The 22,565-nt window shown below is 34.9% G+C and overlaps 2 protein-coding genes across 3 annotated transcripts in view; one reads left to right on the top strand and one right to left on the bottom strand.

The window, feature by feature from the left end:
- The window catches only part of Hr51 (photoreceptor-specific nuclear hormone receptor 51), a 39,723-nt gene extending 38,880 nt beyond the window's left edge, over positions 1 to 843 (bottom strand). For both annotated transcript variants that reach the window (XM_089709250.1, XM_089709251.1), the window contains exon 1: positions 669 to 843. In XM_089709250.1, the coding sequence (XP_089565376.1) occupies positions 669 to 759 (91 nt within the window). In that variant the 5' untranslated portion in view covers positions 760 to 843. The remainder of the gene's footprint in view (positions 1 to 668) is intronic.
- Positions 844 to 1,508: 665 nt separating this feature from the next.
- LOC149478486 (uncharacterized) lies at positions 1,509 to 21,697 on the top strand. Its single transcript, XM_089709387.1, has 10 exons — positions 1,509 to 1,669; positions 5,277 to 5,359; positions 5,708 to 6,726; positions 7,331 to 7,436; positions 8,376 to 8,598; positions 10,363 to 10,562; positions 12,334 to 12,446; positions 13,228 to 13,337; positions 15,826 to 15,936; positions 21,192 to 21,697. Exons 1-10 carry the CDS (start codon positions 1,604 to 1,606, stop codon positions 21,399 to 21,401), a joined length of 2,241 nt encoding a protein of 746 aa, XP_089565513.1. The 5' UTR covers positions 1,509 to 1,603; the 3' UTR covers positions 21,402 to 21,697.
- The last annotated feature ends 868 nt before the right edge of the window (positions 21,698 to 22,565 follow it).

Here is a 22,565-nt window from a genome sequence, read left to right as displayed (position 1 = left end):
TCGGTTCAGTAGTTTTTACGTGAAAGAGTAACCTAACAAACATCCATACATCCATACATCCATACAAACTTTCGCCTTTATAATATATATTAGATATTAGATATTAGATAATACAATCGAAAATGTACTTAAGCAGATTTAATTACCTAATTGAATAGTAATACCTACTGCGTTTTAAGTCTACTTATTATCGCGAAAAACAATTTTATTCCTACCCGACTTTCTTTGAAAAAAAAATTAGGTGCGAAATTAAAATAAAGGTAACTAATTAAATACATAACAAGTAAATAATAAGGCTGTTATTGTTAAATCCACAGGTTAAATCATTTAAGGCTTAGACCACACCACAGCACCACGTAACCACGTAATTTTGTGATATAAATGAAACAAGCAGCCTCACTTATGTTTTTTCCCCCCGACTTGATATTTTAAAAACCGCAGATGCCGCAGATTGTTAAAAATTCTTGCGGGTATGACCGCGTAACCATGATTGTGATTTGTGTGCAACTCGGGCGGTTTTGCTGGTAATGTAGCGGCTAACCGCTCACGGCAAAAATTCGTAGTGTAGCCTCAGACTAAAACATTGTAAATTGTCTTTATCAAAATTTATGATTATTAAATCAGAGCCATCTTGTCATTTTAAAAAAAATATTCTAGTTAAAACTTACCTCCATTTTCAGTCGTAGACCCAGACCCACCTGAATCAGAAGAATTTATGAACGTCTGCCTTAATAGATGGCGCTTATTACATATTTTCATATAACATTTAATTATAAAATAAATATAATGTTAACGCTAATATGCAATTAAATTAAGCAGCTTCATGATTATGAAAATTTATAAAACAAATTAAATAAAAACACAAATGAACTACGAAATTTTTTTCTTACTGTTACCACACTGACTGTTACTACGTCATAATGACGTTGACAGTTGACGGTTGACAAGATGGCTCTCACAGATAATTTTAAATAAAGTTGAAGTTGTCATTTTAATATCTTAAGAAATCTGTCAAGAATACAATAATTTAATAAATAATAGATTAATTTACCAAATTATGTGCCTTTATTTATTTACTTTGATTTTATCTTAGATTTCATAGACCGTAGTACTGCAAAGCAATTTGATGTATTTCATAATTTTTGTTTTGTTTTGGTCAATTATCAGCGAATTCTTAGTTCAATATTTGAATAAATACTCTCATTTGTTATGTTCACTTTTACCAATTTATTTGGAAAATTAATTCATTTTGAAATTTTAATCAAAGTTAATGCTTTCGCAAAAAAAGTTTTATTAAAAAAAGTTAAAACTAGAAAAAAAATAAAAAAGGCGGGAAATTGTGAATAATTTCCAAAATTAATATAAGAAATACCTGTGTACTTTATTATATAAGGAAGGTAATAAATTATGATTATTTATTAGATTAACATCGAATAATTGCAAAACGATTGAAATATTTCTATAATATGGAAGACAGCAACACCAATGGCAAGTTTATAGGCTATAGCTGTAGCACGATTTTTTATACATATAGGTCAGAGAAAAAATGGCTTAGCACTCGTAGCTCCTATGTACCGTGGCAAGAAATAATTTTAAATTTTAAATGGCCTTCAGTGATTTATGCCACATAAGTAACGCGTTTAAAAACGTTGAAAATGAAGCTGATCAGGTAAGTAATTGGTCTGTTAGTGAAAAGTGCCTTTCCCATGGGTGTTGTAAATGTCCAATTGGAGATGTCAATATGACCCAAAATCCGGGAAAAACTCATAGTGTATAGTGTAACTGTGTATAAAAGTGGAAAATGAAGATAAAATTAAAAGTTACTCGGTTTACGCCTTCGCATAACGGGGTCTCCACCAACCACGTATGATTTTTCGAGGTGAACGATGACATATGAATAGTGCACACAATATTTTTAGAATTATGTAGTTAGTGCTTTAGAGGACACAACAACAAGTGACTTTAATGTTAGTATTCACATAAATTACGAACAATAACTTTATAGATATCATGATCTGCCTCCTACCGAAATATTAAATACGCAGTAGCTGCGCCTACAGTTCCTACTTTCTCTGTCGATTTAAAAACATTTGTGTGTCCTTCATATATACGAGGAACTATTGAATTAAACACATATTGTAACATTTAATCACAGTTTTAATCAATAGCAATTATGTTAAACAATTCTATTTATATGTAGTGTGATAAAAACAATAATATGGGTCATATAAGATACAGTGGACTATGATGAAATGATAGAGCTTTAACAAATGTTATTGTAACAAATAATTACATCATCACAATGTTATTTGTGTACTTATTGATAGTAAAAGGCATATGCATTGATATACTTACTTAGTGGGTGTAACAAAAAGATTTATTCTTTGCTTCATATTAAAATTCACCCACGTAAAGGTCATGCTTGAGTATTAAAAATAAACTGCCTTTGAGTGCTTGTCTATCTTGTTGCTCAGGAATCTACTGTTATAAAGTAAGAATTGGAAGATCTTATAACTTTAAAGTTTAATATTTTGGCCATTAATTTGGTATTTTTAAGTTTTAAAATCTAATTGTTAGTATGGTCATTTGAACAATGTTTAAATGTTGATCTAATATCATTCATACTCATAATATAAACAGAAAAGTATCTGTCTGTAACGTTTTCATCGTTAAGTACAGTTTATCAGATTTTGATTTACATAATTTGTTACATGGATAAAGGTTATTAAAATTTATCACAAACAGGCATGCGGAAAGTTAATCTTATATATAAAAATGAATCGCAAAATGTGTTGGTAAGTGCATAACTCGAGAACGGCTGAACCGATTTCGATAATTCTTTTTTTATTATATTCCTTGAAGTTCGAGGATGGGTTTTATGTAGAGAAAACGTAAATATGTACCACGGGCGAAGCTGGGGCGGACCGCTAGTTATCAATGAAAAACTTATATGCTAATACTTTTTCCTCAAATCACTTACACTTACATTTATTAAAAATTTAATAAATTAACATCATTTTAAATTTTATTTTATGCAAAGAATGAATTAAATGTATTTAAATTTAAACCAAGAAGTGTAAGGATATAAGTTTCCTATTGGAAACTAATAAGAAAGTGATAGTATAGCTGGCTGACATTCTTCTAAATAATATATTTTATCAAAAAAAGGGAATTGCTCAAAGTTTTTGCACAGAATGTCACTGCTTAATTATTCCTGTAAAAAGAGTAAATGATGAAGATATTAACTATACCAAGTGGGTCATATTCATATGTATGTATCTTATATATTAAAATGAATCGCAAAATGTGTTGGTAAGCGCATAACTTGAGAACGGCTGAACCGATTTCGATAATTCTTTTTTTATTATATTCCTTGAAGTACGAGGATGGTTCTTATGTGAAGAAAACGTAAACATGTACCACAGGCGAAGCCGGGGCGGACCGCTAGTATAATCATAAATGTATAGTTAAGACCAATAAATGCTATAAAATGTTTTTGTTTATATTTACATGTTAGTTTACATATTTCATAGACAACAGTTAGTATCTAGTACTGATTAAAAGCAATAACATCCAACTGTAAGAAATAAATATAAGATTGTAGTATGTACTTGATTGTTTCTAAAGATGCAATGATTTGTTGCATTAATAATTAAGTAGTTAATGTCATTTTTGTGCAAATATAGCGAAAAAGGTAGTGTACTGCTGTTTCTCCTTTTCTTAGTGATGAGTGACCTATCTCAATTTAACTATGTTTAATATGTCTATGTTTAAAATACATTAGAATGCCTATAAATTATGATTTAATATTTAAGAATACGAAATATTTTAAATTGATTAGGCATTCATTTTAATTTAAACATGTTACTATGTGTTCGAACATCTGAATTCCAAAGAGTAATTAGCATTCATTTTTGATTTTTATACCTTCATATCCATACTAATAGATACACACCATAATAAAAAAAAATATTGTCATGGTTAAAAAATGCCTATTTCTTTTTCAAAATAAAACTTCTAAAAGCATAACATTTTTGCCCCTAGTATTTTTATGTTGGTGCAACAGCAGGGCATAAATGGAAATCAATAATACAGGCTACAGCCTTGACTTTCATATGCTGTTCAAGTTACCTAAGTTTGTTCTGGCTATGAAAAATTAATTACAATGACTACCTCAATCAAGCTTTATTTGTGGCGTTGTTTAGTATCGAATCTCTTTGAATTATATAGATTTTTATTGAAAGTGCATTAGTTTTTTTTAACTAATTATGACATATAATTTATAGAATAGGAATCCATTTAATTATCTACATCAATTTTGATTTAGTTCTGCTAATTTTGTTTTTTACTTGATATTTGAATTAAATCATATTCCAATTCAGCTGAAAAAACATACCTAAAATGAAATAGTTTGGAAAATCCAAAAGTGCACGCCTCATAATTTTTTTTAAATAATTATTTATTAATTATTATTTTTGTTTATTTAATAACAATTAAACCACATCGAATCAGACCCTGAAAAATGAAAGGGTTCTATTCCTGAGCATACTCAAGCGTAAGAGAAAAAAAAAGACTCGATTAGTAAAGTATTTCGGTCACTATCGTGTTAACAAGAAAAAGGATCCGCACATACAGACACACGGACGTCCAAGACAGAACTTTTTTAAACTGTTTTTTAACTAGTTTAAATAACAAAAATGACATCAAAAATATCATGAATGTTAAAAATAGTGTTTTTTCTTAATATGTGTGTGTATGTATTATCTTACAAGTGCAATGTATGATACATAAAGACATTTTAAGTTTGAAAAATCAGATGTTTTGCGCGAAGTGACAGTAGTACCCACCTCAACGCTTCGCTTATGAGGCGTGCAATAATTAGCCTAATATTTGTTTACCTATATATTATTTTATGACCGCATCCTTGGTACAGTGGTTGACGCGTGAGCGTAGCACCGAGGGGTTCAGGGTTCGATTCCCGGTGGAGACGAAGACGCTCACGCGTCAACCACTGTACCAAGGAGGCGGTCACTAGGGGACATGGGACTTCACTTTTATATATTACTAGCGGTCCGCCCCGGCTTCGCCCGTGGTACATATCTTTCTATAAAAAGTAGCCTATGTCCTTTCTCGGGTATCAAAATATCTCCATACCAAATTTCATGCAAATTGGTTCAGTAGTTTAGGCGTGATTGAGTAACAGACAGACAGACAGAGTTACTTTCGCATTTATAATATTAGTATGGATTTATTTTTATAATAACTTGTTTTTGCAGTCGGACAGAATTATGGAAGAAAACTCAATGGTACGGGATCTCATCACAAAGATTCTCGATGAACCTGGACCAGAAAGTAACAGGTAAGAGCTTGTCTATTAGACTACTAATAATGTTTCTAAATTTGTAAGGAAAATATATGGAATGTTTGTTTCTCTTTCACATTAAAATATTTTATTTTATATATTAATTGCTAATACTTTATTAAATAAGAATTTTCTCAATAAATTTTAAATTGAGCTTTAAATAAACAAATAGGGACATTTAAGCTTTTTTTATTAAATATCTTTTGAGTTTATTCTCCTATAGTTGTTACTGCTAACTACTGCACATTGAAATTGTAACAAGACGCAATCCTCATTTATTTAAATTGGAATAAAATAAAATATTTGGACATGTCTGTACTCAGTTTCATTGACAAATTATTTCAGTTCCATACAAACACCGGAAAAAACATTAGGCGGGCTACAGTCGGGCCTAAACCAATACGCCAAAAACGACACAGGAAGTTCATTCTTATCGCCGCCGTACAACTCGTTTCAAAACAATCCCTATTTGAATCAAAACGAAAACGGTTTTTTCATGCAGAATGGATTTTCAAACGGATTTGTCAATTACCCAGAGAATGACGATCATTTACTCGGCATAGAACCGATAAGTGACGATACAGTAACACCGGAACAGTTGAATTTACTGCGCTTAGCCGCTCAAGAAATTGGCGGCGCACAATTCACGAATCCAACAAAATACGACGAGAAATTCTACAATTTCTTCGAACCGAACCAAAGAAACTCTCTACCAGAGACGAACCTGTTCAACAATTTCAACCAACGACCGAACAGTTTGAATCTTGACGCGAATTACTCGAACTACGATTACACCCAAAGATATCCAAATAAATTCGACAATTCGTTCGTGAAAGAACAGAATACAGACCCGTCGGATTTGCTCACATACTTGCATCAGTTGAATATATCATTGGACAGATCGAGAGAGGATAACTTGATGCAGAACAACTTTAAAATACCAGAAATGAACGGGCATTACCCGAACGAAGAATACAAAATGCAAGATGAGAGAAACAAGGTGTTTTTCAACCGTAATTTCCAGCATCCTCCGAATAAGTTTAACGGGGAGAGCTTTTATCCGAACGAAATGATGAATCAAGTAGATAGGAATGGGTTGCAGAATTTCGATTTCAATCAGCAGGTAGCGATGAATTTCAAACCGAATGGGTACCCGCAAAATGATTTTATGAGGCGTGACGTTCAAGGTTATCAAAATGGAATGGATCAGAGACAAAACTTTGATAATGGTATGAATAGAGATCAACAAGCATTGGTTCGTCAACAAGAGTTGGCTCGACAAATGAATATGTTGATGAGAAATCGACCGAATCAATTGAATGTTGATGTGTCGTTCCTGCATGAGAACGCTCCATTTAATCTTGGTGAGTGTGTATGTTTATTTTTGTTTAAATAATAGCAATTTTATTTTATATTTAAAATAATGAAGAAATTTTCAATAATGTTACTGAATTGTATACAATTAGGTACAATAAACGCTGTTAATAATTACTTACAGTATATAATTAGCAAATTTTTAACAGATTTTTTGTTGTTACATTTTAGTTTTAGAGCAAATTAAACATAGTTCTCAAAATTTTTATGCCTGCTTATTTAAAAACATTATGAGTCGAAATTCACATAAAAAACATGGCAACACTTGTTGAATTCAATATTTTAGTTCTACAGTATTCAAATCCGCTATAAATATAAAAAAAAAAATTCGCCAAAGACGCGGGATAGAATCCCGCCTCGTGTTCGATTTTTTTTGAAGTGAAAACTTCTTTAGCGGCGTTGAGCACTTTTTCTATAATGGGTATAAAATCTTAAACTCGCGTCAGGACACGTGACCTGATCGAAAAAGCGTAAGACGGATACCATTCCAAAATATCAAACATGCTCAACGTTAATAATCAAGTTTTCACTTCTGCCGGCACTCCCGGAGTGCAACCCGGCTTTTTCTTGTAATTTATGGCAACACTAATTCAGGTTTGAACGCGTTACTCGGCCCGAGCCCGCCAGTCCCACCGCCAGTGTTGCCATCGCCAATGTTGGATATGCCACTCGCACCGTATTATGCTATGAGGAATATGAGGTAGGTTTATTTTTATTTTCTACTAACAACAGAAAGAAGTCATTGAATACTTGATTCATATAACAAAAAGATACGACTTACAACAGCTATTCTGTGTAGAGAAAAAACATTTAACTTTATTTTGTTCAATATAGTTATGTTTTGGTTAAACTATAACCATGTTATTACTTAAACTATAACCATGTTATTACTTATTACTTAAACTAAAATAGACCTGGCTTAAACCCAGTATAGAAAGTCATGGCTTAACTTTAGTACAGAAGTTTAAACTGGGCATTATCTATGGTCCTTATCTAAGGGTTAAACATGATTTTTACTAAGTTGCAAGACTTTTATTTAGGCCATCATATTAATAAGTCTAACACCCGGTTTTAGGTTTATCAGCGTTTTGTAATAAGACAGTAATAGTTTCATTGAACACTTTTGTATAAATTTAGATTTTACTGATAAAGTATCAAGATCTAACAATCTTCTAATCTTCCTTTTGTACAGTATTAACCTTGACACTAGAGAAGCTACTAATAGAATAGAATGCTAAATGCATTGTGCTTTTCTAGTATCTTGATATTCATATTATGATAATATTGCATACAAAGGTCTTTAAAAATAGATCAAGTGATTTACACCCTGCATCCTTACATAACGTTAGTTTATACCCTAATATATTTTCTATGCCTTCAATACAAAGTCGGTTTCCGCCTTCTGTATGTCTGTATCTTTAAAATTACGCAACAGATTTTGATGGTTGTTTTTTTAAATAGATATAGTGATTCTCGAACAAGGTTTGTATAATTTATTTAGTTTTAAAACGGTCGAAATCGCGAGCGGAAAGCTAATTATTTAAAGCTTTTTTATTATGTACAAAAAGTATTATGTGTCCATGTGTTTATTAAATTTGTTTTGATTGTGTAAAATAAAGTATTATATTATCAATTCCAGGGGTGCGGTAACATCATCAAGCATACTCCACGCTCGTCTAGATGCCTGTTACGAACAGTGGAAACAATTAGAACGGGAAAGAAAGCGAACAGAAGCAAGATTGGCCCTCGCTTACCCGGGAAGGGCTGTTTCTTCGTCTAACTCTATCCCCGTACCGAGATTACCACCTTGCCCCACTAGAGTGGACAGACTTACTGTGGACATGCTCAGAGAACACACTAAAGTAAGTAAAAATTACTCTTATCTACTCTAAGGAATATTTGTATTTATCTTACCCTGGAAGGGCTGTTTCTTCGTCTAACTCTATCCCTGTACCAAGATTACCACCTTGCCCCACTAGAGTGGACAGACTTACTGTGGACATGCTCAGAGAACACACTAAAGTAAGTAAAAATTACTCTTATCTACTCTAAGGAATATTTGTATTTATCTTACCCTGGAAGGGCTGTTTCTTCGTCTAACTCTATCCCTGTACCAAGATTACCACCTTGCCCCACTAGAGTGGACAGACTTACTGTGGACATGCTCAGAGAACACACTAAAGTAAGTAAAAATTACTCTTATCTACTCTAAGGAATATTTGTATTTATCTTACCCTGGAAGGGCTGTTTCTTCGTCTAACTCTATCCCTGTACCAAGATTACCACCTTGCCCCACTAGAGTGGACAGACTTACTGTGGATATGCTCAGAGAACACACTAAAGGAAGTAAAAATTAAATAAATAAATATTATAGGACATTATTACACAAATCGACCTAGTCCCACAGTAAGCTCAATTAAGGCTTGTGTTGTGGGTACTAGGCGACGATAAATATAATATTTTTATAAATACATACATATATAGATAACACCCAGACCCAAGAACAAATAATTGAGTTCATCACACAAATATTTGCCCTGACCGGGGATCGAACCCGGGACCGTCGGCTCAGTAGGCAGTTACTTTACCACTGCGCCAACCGCGTCGTCAAATTACTTTTATCTACTTGCTCTAAGGAATATTTGCACTTTTCTGGAAGGGCTGTTTCTTCGTCTAACTCTATCCCCGTACCAAGATTACCACCTTGCCCCACTAGAGTGGACAGACTTACTGTGGATATGCTCAGAGAACACACTAAAGTAAGTAAAAATGACCCTTAGCTACTTACTCTAAGGAATATTTGCACTTATCGTACCCTGGAAGGACTATTTCTTCGTCCTAGAGTGGACAGACTTACTGTGGATACTGGATATGCTCCGAGAACATACTAAAGTAAGTAAAAAAATTGGTCGTCTGTAAAGTCGGTTTAATGACGATAATTGAACGTGACAACGTCCGATTGTACTTCTTTGTCGCTCATTCCGCGCTCTCGCTTGCACTTCAAGCCTTACATGGAACGCCTCAGAGCGAGGTAACGCCGCATGAGTCATGTTTTTTCGTGCGTGCAGCCGGCTCTATCGAATTATAAGACGTTGTCACGTCAAAATTACTCTTATCTACTTGCTCTAAGGAATATTTGCACTTATCTTATCCTGGAAGGGCTGTTTCTTCGTCTAACTCTATCCCTGTACCAAGATTACCACCTTGCCCCACTAGAGTGGACAGACTTACCGTGGATATGCTCAGAGAACACACTAAAGTAAGAAACTTTTAACTACTCAACGGAATATTTGCACTTATGTATGTAGCTGAAGATCCATATAATTATTTTTATCCCGGAAATCCCCCAGGAACGGGAACAACGTTTTTCGTTGAAAACGCGGGCGAAGCCGCGGGCGGAAATCTAGTTGATTCTTATTTTATGCCTAATTTGTTGTTTTATCTGGCAGACAAGGTCATATCAGGAAGTAGCAAAATCGTCCTTAAACTGAGCCTTATATAAACGATTATTTATTAAAACGGCTATTTAAAAAAATTACGGCCACGTTAAACCCTTGATCATTTATTAATAGATGTCTATTAATAATAACATTTAAAAATTTTCTCAAAATGATTCTTCATTCCAGGTATTAACATTAATGGGCAAAATGGAGACGCTCCGTGCGAGTGTGTGCGTGCAGAATAAAAAGCCAAATAAACCGGAAGATGGGAAAATAACGGTTTTAAAACGCGGTCAAGGGAATGTTTCTGAACAGGAAAAGGGTTTAGATCCGGATACTTTCGATCCTACCACTTGGAGGGAGGATGTTAAGAATATGGCTGAAATGTAAGTTTTTTTTCGTTGATAAGGTTTTTAAGTTGTTATGTTTTTATCATTGGTTGGTGGTGGGACACAAAATAAAACGACGAATTTATAGATGTGACAATAAATTAATCTCTTCATTATACACAAATAAAATCTAGTTCAATTAAACAAAGTCATATTACTAACTTAAATTAAAAATATGTATATGCAAAATGCACACCAATAAGAATTCACCTCTCTTCCATTCGTATGGATTTCCCAAAAACCAAGTCTATGTGAATACTAATAAGACTGACTTTCCAGTGCATCTCACAGTGAGGTTCAGAATGCAATTCTGCCTGTGTGTTGTGACTTGTATATCAAATACTAGCGGTCCGCCCCGGCTTCGCCCGTGGTACATGTTTCGCAATAAACGGTAGCCTATGTTATTTATCAGGGTCTAGAGATTATCTGTGCCAAATTTCATCAAAATCGGTCCAGTAGTTCATGCGTGAAAACCATACATACATACATACATATAGGGATGTAACGATACCGATACCGATATATCGGCCGATATAATCGGCAAGCCGATATATCGGTATCGCCGATTATAAAACAACCGATACCGATATCAAACAATTCAAAAAACCGCGCCCAATGAACGATGCGGGAGGTCGCCCGCGCGTGCGCACTTTGTTTTTTGATAAAACTCTACCAATAGTAAAGTTTTATTAGGAACTGATTGTATGTGTATAACTTAAAGTTTAACAGACTTTGCAAAATAATAATACTAAAATAAATGGTTTTCTTGTTTTTTGATTTGGCATTGTTATTTAAAAGAATACGATTTACAGTTGAGTCTCTGTTAAATGTTGGTAACTTTTATGCATAATTCACTATTTATTTTTCTCCCAAGCCATCGATATCGGTATCGCCGATATTTTATTACAAATATCGGTATCGGTATCGTATCGGCAAAATCATGTATCGTTACATCCCTACATACATACATACATACAAACCATTCCTCTTTATAATATTAGTATAGACAAACAAAATTCACCTCACCACTCATAAGACCTACATTCAAGTGCTCATCACAGCGAGAATACTTTTTAAATTATCCTCTCCTTCATACTTATAAGACTCACATTTCAATCTATCGCACGGCCAGGTAAAAAGCGCGAAGTTCGCCATCTTCATACAAAATTGAAATTAACCTACTCATAGTGTCTAGTTTAATATTATCTCTTTAATTAGTGATTTTCCAAAAACAACTATATACATACTATAAAAAACATATATAACATAAATAATAAGACACATTCCAGTGCACCTCATGGTGAAGTAGAAAGCGCAATGCGCAGTTTTGTCGAATAACCACACACGAAGTTAACTAAGCGCAATTATCGTCATTGCAAAACTACATATAAAAATTAACTTTTCTTAAATACAAATAAGATTTTGTTCCGCCAAACATACTACTGATTCTATGTTTCAAAAATTGGTTGTTTGTAAAGTAGGTTTACGATCGAGATGTTTACGTGATAACATAATGCAGTGGCAGCGCTCGAGATGAGACGGGAGATCGGTCCGTCTCTCTCTCGTTATACCTGCGATCGCGCTCGTGAGGTTTTGGTGTGACACAAGTTTCTGAACATGTCACCCGACTAAAACGATTTTAAAAACGTTATCACGTCAAAATTAAGTTTTCTTAAATACAAATAAGATTCTGTTCAGCCAAACATACTACTGATTCTATGTTTCAAAAAACAACTCTATTTTCATACTAATAAGACCCAAATTCCAGTGCACCGCACGGTGAAGTAGAGAGCGCAATGTTGGCTTGGCGCAGCGCGGTCGCCGGAGTTCAAGCGGCGAGACGCCGGGAATTAGCACCGCACCGGTATTTGCATGCTGATCGTGAGTATATTGTGTTATTAAATAAATAAAAAATGTGTGCGTGTACTAGTGTACACACGTAAGAAGTGAAACTTCTTTATGACCTTAAAAATGTCACGAGTATGGCGTATCGCAAAAATGTCACGCGTACGGCGTAACGCAAAAATGTTACACTAAATTTTTGTCCAACCCCGATAAAGAAGTTTCACTTCAATAAATATTTCAGGACAATTTTCACACACGGCACGATCTGATCCCATACTAAGCTTTCGCTTGTATTATGGAAACCAGATGGCTAATAAACATACATATATAATTTTAAATACATACTTATATAGATAATTAACACCCAGACACAGAGCAAACATCTATGTTTATCACACAAATATTTGTCCCGGGTGGGAATCAAACCCATGACCTCTGGCTTAGAAGGCAGGGCTTTATCTTTATTTTTGTGGATGCGGTAACGGTTGAGGAACCCAAAATATTGCGGAACTTCCGCATTATGAGGAAGCGGAAGAGGAATCTTCAACAACCCTACTACACTAGTACACGCTCACATTTTTTGAAGTGAAACTTCTTTATCGGGGTTGGACAAAAATTTAGTGTAACATGTTTGCGTTACGCCGTACGCGTGACATTTTTGCGTTACGCCGTACGCGTGATATTTTTAAGGTCATAAAGAAGTTCCACTTCTTACGTGTGTACTCTAGTACACGCATACATTTTTTTTAATTTGATTTCACTTCAACCTGTGTTCTATTACGAAATACAATCCATAAATAATAATATCTATTCATAGCGATACTCCAGCTGGCGGCTGCGGTAAAGCAGTTGTGCGATAGCGCCCGGCGAGCCCGCTGCGCAATGTGGTGCGACCTCACGCTCACTGTAGCCCTCGCACCTGCACACGTGAGTCACATATGTATCACACATAATATATATACACAGCGATACATATATGTATATCACACATATATATATCACACATATGTATCACACACATGTATCACACATATGTATCACACACATGTATCACACATATGTATCACACACATGTATCACACATGTATCACACATATGTATCACACACATGTATCACACATGTATCACACATATGTATCACACACATGTATCACACACTTGTATCACACACATGTATCACACATATGTATCACACATACAGTGGTGGACGTTTAATTAGAAACACGTAACACAATGAAGTAGTCTACAAATTTATTTACATTTGTGTATTAACGTATTAGGATTAAGCATTATTTCATATGTAATAGAACACCCGTTTATCTAGTTTTATGAGAAATTGCTTAATTTTAATCAAACGCTAGCTTAAATTAATAAAATTAAGCAACTTTGAGTGAAGTCTGATTTCCGAGTATTTTCAGTCTGGACAACAAATTAGAAACAGCATGGTTCGAGTGTTTCAAAGTCAAAACCTGTTGAAATGCCGCCAATATTTTTTTCTTCTACAAATATTTGCACCGTTTTTTAAACATTCCATCTAAAAGTTTCTGAAAATTAATTTGCTTTGCAGTATAAATGGGTAAAAGTAAGATTTGTGACCCATCAACAAGAAAAATAATTTTAAGTTTACATTTTGACAAAAACTGGAGTTACAGGAAAATTGCAAATCATTTAGAGTGTTCGATAAAATGATATTCATGCTGGGAGCATGTGTGCTTTTGATTACAAAAATCGTCCAGAAACTTTGATTAACAGTAATTTCTTTTGATACAGCGATGCTACAACTGGCCTAAAGAGTAAATCTGCGGTCAGACAGCGCATACATTGATAGTCCATATTTGCAACTACGTAATATACAATAATAATATTATTAAGATAGATAGATAGTGTACATAGGTATATTTAGTGCTTCCACCTCCGGGAGGGTCACATTGAAATGTGGCTAATTAAAAAAAAATAATAATAATCTCTTTATTAGCAGGTAGGCAATATTAAAATTAACAATTTATGTACTTACAATCTACTTAGGGCCGATTTTTCAATGCTTGGATAAAACCTATCCGTCCAATAAAGTAAAATGTCACGTAAGCTGTCAAATATGGGCAATTAGAATACGTTTTTAAAATGGTAGTTTTATACATGATTCGACGAATAAGTTTTATCCAAGCATTGAAAAATCGGCCCTTAACCCATTGACCACCGTAAGCCCCGATCGGGGCGCGACACAATAGATTTTCTATTGTGTCTGTGATTCCGAGGACTGATGGATTAATCTAACAACCTACATGCTAAAAGGATTGCCGCTCAGCATTTTACAATTTTCAAACTTTCATTGCAGAGCCAGACTTCACTTCAGTTGTCATAACTAACAACTTAAATAATAATTTTCATCAAAATATTTTTTAAAGAATTCACTTATATAATTCCACTACCTAAAATTTAGAAACAGATATACTAGAGCTTATTCGCTTTTCATCTCATTATTATGAAAACGTAGTGTGAAGTCCCTTGCCCCCTAGTGGGGTAAGGGGCAGATGCATTATTCATAAATCTGTTTCACTGATCGATTTTCTGTGTCCTGCCAGACCGAGACATATTTTTTTCTTCGTCTCCACCGGGAATCGAACCCAGGACCCCTCGGTTGTACACTCACGCGTAAACCACTGTACCAAGGAGGCGGTCGATGAATACGTACATAATATATAATTACTAGCGGTCCACCCCGGCTTCGCCCGTGGTACCTACATGTTTAAACTATCCTATCTCTCAAGTTGGATCGAACTGCACATGGTGTGCGAATTTTATTATAATCGGTTAAGTTGTAGTGTGTAACTGTTCTTACAACTGCTCTTAAACGGACTATATAGTATGACGCACACATACAAAACATACATGATACGTTACACACTACAAAGTGGTTTAGGAGTCCATTGAGGACAAACATTGTGACACGAGATTTATATAATAAACTAGCGGTCCGCCCCAGCTTCGCCCGTGGTACATGTTTACGTTTTCTCTACATAAGAACCATCCTCGTACTTCAAGGAATATAATAAAAAAAGAATTATCGAAATCGGTTCAGCCGTTCTCGAGTTATGCGCTTACCAACACATTTTGCGATTCATTTTTATATATAAGACTAGCGGTCCGCCCCGGCTTCGCCCGTGGTACATATTTACGTTTTCTCTACATAAAAACCATCCTCGTACTTCAAGGAATATAATAAAAAAAGAATTATCGAAATCGGTTCAGCCGTTCTCGAGTTATGCGCTTACCAACACATTTTGCGATTCATTTTTATATATAAGATTAAGATTAAGATATACTAGAAATTATTCGTTTTTAATCTAATTATTAAGAATACGTGTTATTTATAAGCAACACATTTGTATCGACTAATGAAATAAAATATTTTCAGACCGAACACTCCCCTCAGTATTCAAACAACCAGTCACCGAAGCATTCGCCGGATTCACAATTAAACAACAATAATAATAATCCGGGAAAACCAAATGGTGATAATAAAGAGGTAATATTTGTTAATTAAAGTAACAACAGTGGGTAGAATTCAAAAATATGTTGGATAGGTATTGTTACTACATACCTTTTATGTATTTAAATAAACATAAACTTTTATATCTCGTCTAAGAAGACACTTATATTATTTAACTAGCTTCCGCCCGCGATTCCGTGCGCGCGGAAAAATGAAGAAAAATGAAGATTTATTTTTTTCTACGTATTTTTTCAGGATAAGATAATTTTTTTTTTTTTTTTTTTTTTGATATTACTGCGACCAGGCAATCTGTTAGGTAACAATTGGCCTTTATATTGTTTGGAACTCCGTCCTGGAACATTGATATTGTTTCAAGGGGCTCGTCCAACGACTCCACCCTTGTAGTCCAGTGTTATATTTGTTTAATTTTTATTTATTTCAGAATCTTTTAGCAAGGTTTGTAATGTCCTGTCTTTTTAGCCTGATGTATTGTTGGCCTCCCTCTCCACTTAACGCTTGAGCAAGGTCGTTGGTGTGTACTGTTAGCCTTTCCTGATATTTCTGGCTGCTTTCGACAATTTGTTTTCGAACTGTGGCTATACCGAGATCAAGGTACATGTATTTATTTGCAATACATTTGGGGATACCAAGTATTGTTCTGAGAGCCTTAGTCTGGAATCTCTCTAGGATTTCAATGTTGCTATTGCTGGCAGAGCCCCAAAGCTGTATGCCATAGGTCCAGATTGGCTTTAAGATTGTCTTGTAAATAAGAATTTTACTATTGTCTTTCAAATTTGAGTGGTGACCTATCAGCCAATTTAAGCTACGCAGTTTTCCATCAAGTTGTTTTCTCTTTGTCCATATATGTTTTTGCCATGTCAGTCTTCTGTCTAAGTGCATACCCAAATATCTAGCACTATCTTCTTGGGGTATTTCTTTGTTGTTTAAGGTTACCGGCGGGCACGTTTCCTTTCTGAGCGTAAATGTCACATGCGTGGACTTACTCTCATTTGCTTTTATCCTCCATAGTTTTAGCCATGTCTCAATTTCATTGAGGTGCTCTTGTATCATGAGAGATGCAGTTCCTGGATCCCTATGGATGGATATCACTGCGGTGTCATCGGCATAAGTCGCAATCATTGTTTTGCTGTTCGCGGGGATGTCAGCTGTATAAATAAGGTACAGTATCGGTCCTAGGATACTGCCCTGTGGGACACCAGATTTTATCTCGTAGAGTTCGGAGAGATCTTCGTTGCATTTCACCTGGTAGCTTCTTTTGGTGAGGTAAGATTTGAGAGTTAAATAAAAGCAGTGAGGGAGCTTCTCTTTCAATTTATATAGAAGACCTTCATGCCACACCTTGTCAAATGCTTGACTTATATCCAAAAAGACAGCAGAGCAATACAATTTGTTTTCAAGACATTTACTTATTATGTCTACGATTCGGTGGACTTGCTCTATTGTTCCGTGGTTTTCACGAAATCCAAACTGATGGTCAGGCAGTACAGTGAGTAGGTGTTCCTTAATTCTGCTGAGTAGTATTCTCTCGAACAGTTTTCCAATAATTGGCAGCAAGCTAATGGGTCTATATGAGGTCGTCTGATGCGGTGGTTTACCTGGTTTAAGCACCATCACCACTTGTGCTATCTTCCATTGCCCTGGGAAATGTTCGAGTCTTAGAAGAGCGTTGAAGATGTTGACAATTTTCATTATTCCTTTAGGTGGAAGATGTTTTAACAAAGTAGCATCGACCATATCATATCCAGGTGCCTTACCTTCTTTGAGGTATCTGATTTCTCTAGCGACTTCCTTTGGACTAGTGCTTTTAAGAGGAAGACACATCTGTTTTGCCGAGCCTAGGTATGTATTCACCTTTGCCGTATGATCAGGATTACTCTCAGGGTGTGGTTGAAAAACAGTGTTTAAGTGTTTTGCAAATGTTTCAGCCTTTTCTTTGTCCGATCTAGCCCACCCTCCGTTGCTGTTGTGGAGAGGGGACATATGAGCTTTAGGGCGTTTTAGGGCTTTAGTTACTTTCCACAATGAATAATCTGTGTCAGCATTGGGGCTTAGATTTGTAATACGATTTTGGATGTTTTCATTTTCTAGTTGGCTAATGTAAGTTTTCAATTCCTCCGAAAATTTATTGAAAGCTGTTTTGTCGCTCGGATACCCGCTCCTGTGCCATATTTTTCTAAGTCTGCGGCGTTCTTTGATTTTCTCTTTGATTTCTAGTGGATAAGAGTTTTGTTTTGGAGGCTTACCTTTCTGTTTTGAAGTGGCAATATTTGCAGCATTATGAATAGTCATATTGAGTTTTTCTATTTCATTTTCTACTTCATCAGAGGTTTTAAGTTTGCATTTCAGATCCACTAGTGTGTTTATTATGTCTTGGTACTTACGCCAGTTCGTATTTTTGCGGTTGTATAACTTAGGTTGTGGTTGCAACAGAGTGATTGTTGAGCTTATGTTTAGGATGACAGGAGTGTGATCTGAAGTGAGGTCGATAGGTGATTCTATGGTGACGTAATTATTATCTATATTTTTTGTAACAAAGAAATCAAGCAAATCAGGTATCCTGTTTCTGTCATTTGGCCAATATGTAGGCTTGCCACCAGATAAGTATTCTAGATTCATTTTTTGTATTGTTTTCATAAGTTGTCTACCTCTTGGGTTATAGACTCTTGAACCCCAGTGAAGATGCTTTGAATTCCAGTCCCCTCCACAGACAAATCTTTTATTCAAAGTCGCAAAGTAGTTGTTGAAGTCTTGTTCAGATATTATATGTCTAGGCGGGCAATAGACGGCTGAAAGTACAGTTTCCAATTTATTGTCTTCGATTATTATAGAGGTTGCTTGAATTTTTTCTGTGGAATAGTTCTCAATTGGGTAGTGCTTAATATTATTTTTAACAATAATGGCACTTCCTCCATGGCTGTTTCCAGATGGGTGATTAGTTGCATACATTTTGTAATTGTCAAAAACGGTGTGCGATTTAGAAGTGAACCTTGTCTCAGATATAAGTGCTACGTCAATATATTCTGTTTTTAAAAATAATTCAAATTCTTGACGTCTCTCCGTCAAGCCGTTGGCGTTCCAAGTGACCACTCGGAGGTTTCGAGTCATTTTTTAACAAGGCTGCTGACTAGCTGGACCATGCGATCCATCATTTTGTCTACCATAGTTTCAACCATTGTCATTATTGTCTTTTGCTGTTTGTCAAGCATAGTTTCCATAAGTTTCATGATGTCGTTAAGGTCTGTTGTTTTTTCAAAATGTGTGTCTGTTAATTTTGCCTTGGTAGCCTCTGCATATGTTTTATTGAGATTGGGTACTCTTGGGTACCTGTTACACAAAGTAGGTTGCATATATGTAGAAGTTACGTTTTGTGATGTTGGATTTACTTTTGGCTTTGGTGCACTCTTTAAGATCCGTTCTTTGTATTGCTTGTAGATGCTACAGCCTTTGTAGCTAGCCGGGTGTTTCTCCTCACAATTCGCACAAGTAGCTTCGATGTCTGGTTTTTTAGTACAAGATGAAGTAGGATGATCTTTACCACATTTAACGCAACGGAAAGGTCTATAGCATTGGTTCTTTGAATGGCCAAATCTCTGGCATCTTTTACATTGCAGTATTTCCTTTTTTTTATATGGCGCTTCAATTGTAATTTTCATGTTATTTAAGTATTTTACTTTGAATATGTCTTTATTGTTGCTCTTTGGTTCCAGGTCAACATAGAAGGTAGGTAGTGGCTCTTTTGTAGCCCGGTGCCTTACATTCACCACTTGTCTGACTTCATGTCCTATATTTGACAGCTCTTTGGCTATCTGTGCAGTGTCTTCTGATGCATGTAGCCCGCGCACGACCACTCTATATGCTCTCTCGCACTTAAGCTGATAAGTATAGTGAGAGATATTGTTCGCTATAAATTTCTCTCTAATAGTTTTATATACCTGGATGTCTTTGGGCATGATTTTTATAATATGTCCAGATTTCAGGGTGGTCATAGTGTATGAACTATTGTCTACTATTTCATTTAAAACTTCCTTGAGAGATGTAATATTTAGGACACCTGTGACAAAGATAGGCTCAGGTTTAGGAATGTATTCTTTTTCTTCTTTCTTGTTGTCTTCTGAGGTATCTTCATTCAAGATTTCAAAACTATTTTGTGTAGGTACTGCAAAAACGGAAGTATTTTTCAGTTTTTTATTTGTGTCGTTTTGTATTGGACTAGTTTCTTTTCTTTTATTTCTTTTAGTAGGAATTTGGTCTCTTTGCCAGTCAACCTTATTGTTTATTATTTCTAAGGGGGAGCTTTCTGGCCGAGGCTCTATCAAAGTCTGATTACTTTGTTCTGAATTTGGTTTGTCTGAAATTCGCTCTTCAGTTATCAGTTTTGCTGGTAAAGAAGAAGTCGAGTTGCTTCTAGTTCGAGTAAACATACTTTTGTGAAAGGTCTGTTGAATCATATTATTTTGGTTTATGCTTTTTTTTTGTTGAAAGGTTTCGCTCATTTTGTTCCCACGAGTAGGGTCGATTTATAACCGTCACACTAGGGGTGACGCCCATTCCCCAGTGAAGGCACGTATACAACGTCGTTAGCCGGGTCCGACGAGGTTGGCGCTAGTAACTTGCCTCCCGCAAGCCATGCATCTTATTGGCGCGTATCCCACCTTAAGATTGGGGTGACTTTTTAAAGAGGTTTTCTACCTCGCAGCCCGGGCGATTAAGCCAAGGCCCCCGATTCCATAGTAAAAGTACTAAGAGTTGCGGGTTGTGAAGGTCATTTCCTACCCTCACTTATTCAAGCTGGTTAAGCTATCATTGTCGGGTTAATTAACCGTCGCCCGATACTCGACGTTGACCTTTTACAGCTGGCTCGGTCACCTCTCAGCCAACCCTCCTCCTTTTGCATACGGGCTTGGGACCGTCATTGGCGGAGGATAAGATAATAAGGTATAATTATACCAAGTTTCATCGAAATCGAACCGTTGGTTTTCACGTGATGCCTGAACAGACAGACAGACAGACAAAAAATTTTTTTAATCACATATTTGGGTTTGGTATCGATCCAGTAACACCCCCTGCTATTTAATATATGTTTAGATAAATTATTATTGTCCTTTTGGTTTATAGTATAAAAATTATACCTAAATTATAAAAAATAAATTATAAAAATTATACCTTCAAAATCAATTAAATTCAAACCTTACCACCCCTACCAAATATTTATCTTCATACATGATCCAAACATATTTTTTAGTTAATCAAATTCCACATAACAATTTCAGAACAAGCCGAGCGCCGACTCGCCGAAATCTGACAACGGTACAGAGAAACAGACGAACAAACAAAACGACAAAGAAAAGAATCGCCGCGCGCAAAACTACAGGCACAAAATTAATAATCAACGTAACGATTTCTATCAGAAAAATCAAAGGTACGACAATCGATTTATGAGACATCCATATCACTATTTGGCCACCGGGCCCATTAATTAACGGCCGTTAAATTGTCGTTAAACGCCATTAATTGTGATTAAATTTGTTCGTTTCAATGTAGGAAGAAATAATAAATGGTAATTAATGAGGTTAACCGCTGTTGTTTAGTATTTAATGGCGGTTAACTCATTTATTTTTATTTCATTGTCATAAATTATTATTGATAGATGTTGTATCTGACGTATTTTATTGAGTTATAATTAAATAACATGTCAAATTATCTTTGCTCAAAATTGTTAATTCATATAAATATTTATTTGAAGTAGTCAACATTTGTGTTTGTTAACTATTGCATATTTTGGATTTTCAAATAAAAAATTGAATGATGACTAACCAACATTTAATTTTGGTTAGTCATCATTAAATTCCTAATAATCCTACATTGAAATGAATAGATTTAAAATAATACTCAAATGAAAATCAATTATGCTAAATTGTTTATATATAAATTAATTTTTAACGGTTATTTTTTTTTAATTTTTTGGAGCGGAAACTTGTATTATGTACCTGACAAACAAATAAGGTTTTACACGGTTTAAGTTGAAATGTTGTGAAAACTACGCTTATTGTTTAAAAATGGGAATTTTAATGACTTTTATAAAGGTTAGCAAGTGCCAAATAACGTACTCAGAAATGGTAAAGATTTTCTTTATTAAAATTCTCATTTTATAGCCCATATAACCCAATGAAGTTTCGGTATTATTTTTTTTTGTGTAAAAGATTTAATGAATTTGTTATCTTAGTTTCCCTCCAAAAAAAACAAGAAAAATGAATTCGGTAATTGGCAACACTGGCGGAAAAATGGATAGATGGAAACCCCGGTTTTCTCCAATTTTATCCCTCTGCTAGGCTTTTTTCTATTTAAGCTAACGTTTGACATTTTTGTAACTTTTTTACCGCGTAATATTTTTTTCGGTCAGTGTTGCCAATTTTTTTTTTCTAAATTTAAAAGCATTTAATTATGCTCACCTCGTGTTTTACGCCTTTAGACGTGTCTTAACGCATGTGCGTTTTAAATTCTACGTTTTAATAACGCTTTAAATGGTGGTGATGAAAAATCTGTGGAAAATAGAAAATTGATTTTTACGGACTATATTTTATGAAGAAAATGAATTTAATAAAAATGCATAAACGAAATTAAATGTGCATTTTTTATGATTATTA

This window comes from Colias philodice, chromosome 22, assembly GCF_061535455.1.
Source record: "Colias philodice isolate Cphi_HAF_F1 chromosome 22, ilColPhil1 Martin Lab GWU primary, whole genome shotgun sequence".
NCBI lineage: Eukaryota > Metazoa > Arthropoda > Insecta > Lepidoptera > Pieridae > Colias > Colias philodice.
Note: the sequence above shows the minus strand (reverse complement) of the source record. Positions and strands in the feature narration are given on the sequence as shown.